The sequence below is a fragment of the Arachis duranensis genome, chromosome 2, assembly GCF_000817695.3.
Source record: "Arachis duranensis cultivar V14167 chromosome 2, aradu.V14167.gnm2.J7QH, whole genome shotgun sequence".
In the NCBI taxonomy this organism is placed as follows: domain Eukaryota; kingdom Viridiplantae; phylum Streptophyta; class Magnoliopsida; order Fabales; family Fabaceae; genus Arachis; species Arachis duranensis.
In genome coordinates, this window is record NC_029773.3 from 72907046 (window position 1) to 72915849 (window position 8804).

The 8804-nt window shown below is 33.6% G+C and overlaps 1 protein-coding gene across 3 annotated transcripts in view; it reads right to left on the reverse strand.

Moving 5' to 3' along the window:
• The window catches only part of LOC107474939 (uncharacterized), a 4699-nt gene extending 1660 nt beyond the window's left edge, over positions 1-3039 (reverse strand). The window contains exons 1-3 of one of the 3 annotated variants that reach the window (XM_052257381.1): positions 2918-3039; positions 2735-2822; positions 2301-2453 (exon numbers count right to left, since the gene is read on the reverse strand). In XM_052257381.1, coding sequence (XP_052113341.1) covers positions 2301-2453; positions 2735-2746 — 165 coding nt within the window. In that variant the 5' untranslated portion in view covers positions 2747-2822; positions 2918-3039. Of the gene's footprint in view, positions 1-2300; positions 2454-2734 lie in introns of all 3 variants that reach the window. The other 2 variants (XM_016094582.3, XM_052257380.1) reach the window with 2 other exon arrangements.
• Positions 3040-8804: the final 5765 nt, after the last annotated feature.

Consider the following 8804-nt stretch of genomic DNA (forward strand, 5'->3'; position numbering starts at 1 on the left):
ATTATAAAAGGAATAATTTTTACTGTTCATGGAAAGGTATAATGTCCCTTAGCATTGTACAACTAGAAAATACTTCTTCAAATTATCGTTGCATGGGTAAAAAATATTTACTATTCATATCTTATATCTGGACCCACTAAATATAAGTCCAATTCATATTCTACTAACAGACAAGAAAAACATCTGAAATTGGGCTACAAGAGTTGGGTCCAATAGTATTAGACCCAATTTATATAGCCTTATCTATATAGGTTGAATCGACTTAGATACAGGTTTTTGAGATTTGAATTTGACCTGATTTAATGAGTAAATTAGATGCTCTTTCTACTATTTTAATTATCATTTTTCAAGTGATAACCAACTTGAACATGGGAGATAATTTTTTATTTTGTAAAGAAATAACATTTTTAGAAGTCATCTCCAAAAAAAATTAAATCATATTATTGTTGTATAAATATTTCAACAGATATTTTTTTAATTCAATTTCACTTAAACCTGCTAAAACTCTAGCTGAATTAACTTAGATTGTCGGCTTATCACACTCATTTCTTTTGTTTTTCGTTTTTTTTTTAATGAATAAATTTAGGTAAATGTGGCACCAATATACTTTCCAATTGTCTACCAAAACAAGAGTCTTAAAATTGGAGCGTCGGTTTTCAATTTTTCATTGTTTCAATATGGTGGTTATGATGTAATGTAGGATATGGTTGCAAGTTTGCAACTTTATCAAGCTGCTAAATACTTTCAACATACATTAATTAGAAGGCCTAAACTTTCAACAAGAGCATAATTAAAATTGCGCTCCGCTTCAGTGACAGACTAAAGTGAAAAATCAATGCCACTTTCTTTTCACAAAACATAATGTGTGGACCACATGCGAACAAAGAATCTACAGAAACAACATCAAAGATGGTAGATAGATAGATTAATAGATTTTTGTTTTTAAAAAAGAAAAGGAAAAAAGAAAAGGATAAAAAGAAGAAGATGTTATTTTGCTTTATGGGCGTGTTGATTTACATCAAGTTTTCCTTTTTCCTGTTCAGTTCTCTTTGGATTTATTGAAGAGTTTAGGAGCTTCATCTTGATGAAAGAAAATTAACAAATAGTACAAAGCCAAATCCAAAACCATGCTTCAAATTTTAGGAAAGATTCTAAAGTATCTCAAATTTAAGATAGGTATATATATACCTTAGGCTTTATTTTATTTATTTATTTATTTTTTTTATAAGCCTTAGGCTTTATTTTGATCATGGATAAATACGAAAAACAATTAAAGGGAACTAGCTAATTATCAATTAACAATATTTAGTTTCTAGCCATTAATAATGAATCAACAATTTTTAATTTTTAGCTTTTCGATGAATAGGCTTGAGGATACGCACATTTTTTGTTGACTATTTTTGTTGTCTCTCTAATGAAACAGTTTAATCATTAAATTTATATATGACGAAAATAGAAGGAAAGATTGGTGTCATTTTTTGAATACAATACACTCCATCCTATTTAAAGAAAATATTGAGATATTTTTTATCATTTTAATTAATTTCGTATTTATTATTGACATATTTTTATGGAAATTATATATAAAAGGACAAATTAATAATAGGTATTTTATATAATACTAATTCGAGAAAATTATTATTTGTAACTATATAAAAAAAGATTGAATACTTACAATGTTAACAATAAAAGATGTAAATTAATGTGATACTCATAAAAAATTGCATTAATTCAAGAAAATTACAAAAACTATCCAAAATAGATAGCTTGTTAGGTAATTTTGTAAAACAATTTGGCCAAACTAATCCAATCATTAATAAATATAAAATTAATTTCCATCTTTTAAAGTTAAAATTGTAGACGCTGAATTTTTTTTGTACATAGGATTAGATTACTCACTAGTCATTACTGTATCACATGAAGTTAATAAAATGTACAAGGCATGCACTATTCCATATGGATTTTGATGTGACCAATAACAAGAAAAAAGTGAACAATGGTAAGAAGTGAAACACTATCAATGAAATTAGTAACCACATGGCAGGTTGTATTGTAGAAATCACTGTTTTATACCAAAAAGGCAAAATCATGATACACATAATAAAGGATTAGACCAATTACTTCTGTGACTATCATCACTTGAAAGAATAATAAAAAGAACATAAAATGGAATTATCATTATTGTAAAAGCACATAAGGAATAAAAACAAAATATGAAAAAGCACAAGCTAAGGAGAGAAACAAATCAATTGCAACAAAATCACAACATTTTATTTATTCATTGGAAGGAAATTTCTGACCTCCTGAGTATCAAGATCTGAGGAAGAATCAATTGAAGGGGTGGTGGAACTAGTGAGCATAGTGGTGAATGAGACTGATCCTGAGATATCACCATTTCTCACCATTCCGATTCTTGCATTCAATAACCTCAGCCCCAATGGCCACCCTTCTTCCTACATCAATTAACCAAAAAAGATTTGAAAAAATAAAAGATAACAGAAAAGAAATTAAACCCATGATGAACATTATTCTGCCATAACTAAAATTCTTCATGTCACTCCCAATTCTAAAGATATTACGAAATCTTATCAAATAAGTGTGACAACATTATCAAAATAGATGGGGCAATATCGGCTTTAGTTGTACATAACATAGCATCAACCTATATGCAGTTTAATTTGTGTATGCATTATGCATGTAAAAATATACAAGAGGAATTGAAGATGACATATACCTGTTGAGCCATTAGTGTGGTTTGAGTAGTTGAGAGAATTATTAGGATATGTTTGTTGAGTTAAAGAGAATACAATGATTTGAAACCCCTGAAAAGGAAGAAATACTAGGAACAATAATACAGAGAGAAGTCACTATCACAGTTCTGATGAGAATGGAACTATAAAAGAAAAAGAAAAAGTACCCTGTGATGAAGAGGTAGTACTAACTAGCTAGAAGCAAGAGAAGGGAACAAAACAAAAGGAATCATTAGGAAAATGTGCAGAGACTAGAGAATAGAGAAGAGAGTATGCATGATGAGTGATGAGTGATGAGTGATGAGTGAAGGAAGAGAATAGAAGAGATGGGGATATGAGATTATGAGATATGGACGTAAGATATAAGAGGGATTTATTTTTGTCTGTTTTTGGATTGCAAGGCATAAAAGGAAGAATTAAGTGAATTGTCTCTGAAAGTCAAAAGAAGAAAGAGAGAGAAGGAAATAAGGATGAGAGCCGTGACATGAGAGTGACTGCTTACCGTCTTTTTCTGCGAGTTTGGAGACACAACGGATTGTACGGTAAAGCCACTGCCAGCAAGCGGCAGGGTATTTAAGACTATCTCTAATAAAAATCTCATTCTAATCTTTATTTATAATCCACTCATCATAAAAAAATAATAATTTTATATTAATTTTTATATTATAAACAATAAATAAAAATTTAAAATATTTTTTATTAAAAAAACTAAATTTAATTTTGAGTAAATGCCCAAAATAGTCCCTGGAATTCAAATCGGTATTCAATTTAGTCCTTGATTTTTCTAAATGACCAACTAAATCCTTTAAATTCAAAAACGTGCATTTCCGTTAGTCCCTCGCAGAAGTGCCGTCTAAACGTTGCTGATGTGTAACATTAACTGCCATGTGGGCATTCCAGTTGTATGCTGATGTGTGCCAAGGTTGAATTTGTTTCAAATTGGTATCTGAAATTGCCTAATATTACCCAAATTAGTCCATTTCAATTATAAAACCCTAATTGGCTTCCCTTCTTCAAACTGTATGCTACGTTCTTCTGTTCTTCGATTCTCCTTCTCTTCTCTGACTCTCCTTCTCTTCTGTTCGACCTCTCTTCTTTGTCGTAAAATCTAAATTGATTTGTTGTCTGTGTGAGTGATGATGGGTGGTGGCGACAGAAGGCAAAGTAGCTCAAGTAGGAACAACTCTGCAGGCAGACCTTATGGCAACAAAGGAATGCAAAATAGGGGAGGTAAGAACGCTGTTTTCTGTAATTGCGGGGTTCGAATGGTGATGAAGTACTCAACAACGGCAAAAAATCCTGGTAGACCATTTTATGGTTGTCCGAACTATGAGGTAAGGTTATGGCTGTGAAGAAAATGTTAAGATGGTTTGAATTTGAGTTTGGATTCACCTGCATTTTTTTACTTTGCAGTATGAAATTTACTGTAATTTTTTTCGCTGGGCTGATGGATGTGAAAAACAAGTTTCTGCAACACCCATTCCACTAGAAGTTTTGCATGAGTTAAGTTGGAGGATGATAAGCTTGGAGGGTGATGTTAAGACCGTGAAGATAATGACAATGGTACTGCTGGCTTTTGTAGTTACTTTTAGTGTGTGTTTAGGTTTTAGTTTGTTAGGGTTTATATTCAACAAATGATGATTATGTTATGAAATTTTAAATTTCTTAAGTTGTATGTAATGTCTTGATGAAGATGGAATGAAATGAAATGAAACACTAATTTGACATGAGTTCAACTATTGATGCTGCACTTATTCTACTAAAATTGTGTTCAACTAAACCAGAAAGAGATAAATCACAACATGAAGTAAACCAAAAACTTCATTAATTTAACGTAGTTAATTCCGGAACATGGAACAAATGTTGTTTGTGCTAAAGCACATTGTGCATAACATACTATGACAATCCAAAACATCATAGACCATAACAACATTCAAAGGCCATGCATACAAGTTTCAAAGGTTACATTACAAAACAACAGCATTGTTTAACCATAACATTAAGCTACAACAACATGAACTTAAAAAGCCACTACACGTTGTGCTAGTTAGACATTTTTTCTTGGTGGGTTGAATCCTGGAGTTGGAACAAATTTCAAGAAGGAGGCCAGTTTTTCAGAGGTTGCTGCACTAGCTCCCTGAATAGTCTCTCTTGAAATCTCAGTTGGATGTGGAGCAACTGCAGCAGTAGCAGTAGTGGATGAAGCTGTCCTCTTCACAGGGAGTTCGTCTATGCGTCTCTCACATTTAGTTCTCAGATGCCCTTTCTTGGCATTCTTTGTAGTCTTTGCAGCCTATGATATCAATAACAACAATACAAGTGTCATTATATGGATTTGTTTGTTTCCATATTTATTAACTCAATCTCTAATTTTGATTAATGTTTTTAATACTATTATTACCTGAGTTGCAGGTTCTTGTTCAGCTCCTAGACCCCCTTCAGCAACAACTTCTGTTTGAGTATCAATTTGTCCCCCTTCAGCACCAACCCCACATTCTTCAGTAACAACCTCACCTTCGTTACCTTTAGAACCAATGTCACTGATGGGAAGCAGAAGCTGGTGAATTAAAAATTATTAAAATGATTATGTTGCAAGTATAGTTCTTAATTCACCAAAAATCTGCCTATCAATTTAGAAATATGTCACAGAGAGTTTAAATTAAAATTACTGGGAGTTTTAAGTCCCAGGTCGTCTCCCAACGAGTTGCAGAGAAGTGTGCTATCTTATTAATCAGATGTTCAAGAAGTTGAGTTGAGTAAATTGGGATTTAAATTAAGGGAAATTAAATAATATGAATAAAAGCCTTGACTGGGAATTGATTGGTTGGGATCTCTATCATTGATGGAGTGATTTTTAAGATTAATTTATAATTAATGGTTGCTCTGTTTGGTTATCCTTTACTAGGTAAGAGAAAGTCAAACAAGTTGAATTACTGGATCTGTTCACAAGTTACAACACACTTAGTTCAACGGGATTGGCGTCGGTGAAAGGATGGTAATTCAACAGTTAACCCAATTACAAATTTTCTTTCAATCCTTCCAACTCAAGAGTTCCTTTTTAATCAATTCCCCATCAAGTAATGAAACTACTCACGCATTGTAAATAATAAATCCGTAAAACATGAAAGGGAATAAAAAAAGACATAGTTATTGAAATTGAAATTGAATGAAAAAGAAATAATCCTTGCATTAAATAATCATAAAAGTATCTGAATGACAAAATTGAACAAAAACAAGGAACATGGAAGAATAGAACCAAGTTAAGAAGACAAACTAGAGTGATGAAGTCTTGATGAGAAAATAACTCTTCTCAATGTTCCAATGCTAAGATCAATTAAAGATTAAAATTAAAAACTAGAGAGAAAAACCTAAGAGAGAAAACTAGATCTCCAAACTACTGAATGAATGTCTGTTGTTTTTGCATATTCTCTGACTCTAGTCTGCTGTTCCGGGCCGAAAACTGGGCCGAAATAAGGTCCAAAATCGCCCCCAGCGAATTCAACTGGGTCAAAACAGGGCCCAAAATCGCCCCCAGCGAAATCTGCAGATTATGCAGATCGCGCATGTCACGCGATCGCGTCATCCATGCGGACGCGTCATTTGTGTTTTTCCCTACCACGCGTTCGCGTCGTCCACGCCTCCGCGTCACTTGTGATTTTCTATTCCGCGCGGTCGCGTAAGCCATGCGGCCGCGTCACTGCGATTTGCGCTCCTTCGCGCGGTCGCATGAGCCATGCGACCGCGTCACTTCTCGCTGGTTATCTCCTCAAACTCTTGTGTTCCTTCCATTTTTGCTAGCTTCCTTTCCAATCTCCAACTCATTCATGCCCTATAAAGCCTGAAACACTTGACACAAAGATCACAGCATCGAATGGAATAATGGAGAATTAAAATTAAATAATTAAGGTCTCTAGGGAGCAATTTTCAAACATGTTCTAAATTTAGGAAGGAAATCTAAATGCATGCTAAATTACTGAATAAGTGGGTAAGGATCATGACAAAACCACACAATTAAACACAATATAAACTATAAAATAGTGGTTTATCAACCTCCCCACACTTAAACATTAGCATGCCCTCATGCTAAATTGAAGGAGACAAGGAAATAAGTATGAACATGTAGAAACTCATGAAATGCAATGCAATCCTACATATATAAATAAATGCAACTATATGATTATTGTCCACTTGATCAAAAGTAAATAAGCCCTTTAAAATAATTACAAATCAAATTCCACTAATTCTATCATTATACAATAAAACAGATAAAAGTGCAAGAAGATAGCTTATGAAAGCAAGAAACATGAAAATTCAAGCATCAAACCCTCACTGATAATGTATGTACGCTCTGATCTTTAGTGTATAGGGTAATCACTCTATTCTTCTCTAGTCATGTTTTCTAACTTTTGTTTTTCTCCTAACCAATCAACAACAGTTAATATACCAATGCAAACATCATGAGGTCTTTCCAGGGTTGTAATGGGGCTAAGGTGCAGGTAAGGGTATACATATGGTTAAGTGAGCTTTATAAATTGAATCTTTAATTAACCTAAGCTCTCACCTAATATACATATACTTTATATACCTTAAATTCATGCCTAGCTACCCATAATTCCCTTTTTCAACCCATACTCATGTTTCAACTTTGTATTTTGATTCTATCATATGTGCATTGATTTTTGAATTCTGAATTTAACATTGGGGTAATTTTGTCCCCTTATTTATTTATTTATCATCATTTTTTTTTGAATTGAAATAAATAAAGCTTATCAATGCACATAGATTTTTTTTTCAATTCTTATAGTTTCACATGAGTAGGTATCCAAATTCCCTTTTTTCATGACACATTCTCTTAACAACTTTTGTTCCCACAATTTCCTATACTTAACTAGCACACACAATTCTATCTTAAGCTAACCAAAGATTCAATTTGGGATATGCAATTGTTTTTCAGCTTAAGGTTAGTAATGTGGTAAAATATAGAACAAATGGGGTTTTTAAAGGCTCAAAGTGGTTAACAAGGGTAATTGAAAAGGGTAGGCTTGATTTGGATAAGTGAGTTTAAACAAATAATGGCCTCAATCATGTGCAAGCATGTAAATATAATAAATATTGGACATATAAGATAAAACAAAATATAGATTACAATCATAGAGAAGTAAACACACAAGAATAAAATAATTATGGTTAAATAATGTAACCATACATAAAGGCTCAAATCTTTCACAGGTTGTGTGTTCTTTAGCTCAAACGTCATGTTCCAAATACAACTCAAGCAGATTTATCATAAAAATTTTCTGAAAAATTAGTGAAATTTTATTCCAAAGATAGATTTTTAAAAGAAACTTATTGTCTTTTCAATCAAGTAGAACATGCATGCAACTATTCTAACCTCTGCAATTTATTCTATTCTATAAAGGGAAGAAAATCTAACTAAAATATCCTAATTATTGGTGTACAGAGAAGAGAAATTACCTCCGGAAGTCAGGTACTGACTGACCTCCCCACACTTAAGGCTTTGCACCGTCCTCGATGCCATCTGTCAGGAACAGGGGTGGGCTGGTAGCAGTATCTCCACAGTTGGGACTATCATGGCTCCCGGTGCTGGTAAAAGAAGTGGAGTCCGGAGTGTCTGAGTCCTTGAATTTTCCCATGATCAGCTCCTTGAGGTATGTAAATCGGCGCTTGTTACGGCGCTCTCTCATCTTAGCTTTCTGTTCATGCCGATCCAACTTTTCAAGTATCTGCTGGATCAATTTCTCAGTTGTAGATGCTTATGGTGTTGAAGAAGGAATATCTTCAACTGGCTCAGTATGCTGGCTTGTAGTGGCTACTGAAAGTCTGAGGTATTTCCCGTTAGGGACATATTGATCATCCTGTGGAAGCATGGCTTTGGTGTCCCCAGCTCTGTAGGAGACTCTGGTGGCTGAAACAAGATCTGAGACTAGGGCGGGAAAAGGTAGGTTACCCGCGATTTGCACATGCTCCATAGCATTCCGGATGTGTCTTGAGAGATTCAGAGGTTGGTCTGTAAGGATGCACCACAGTAGAACA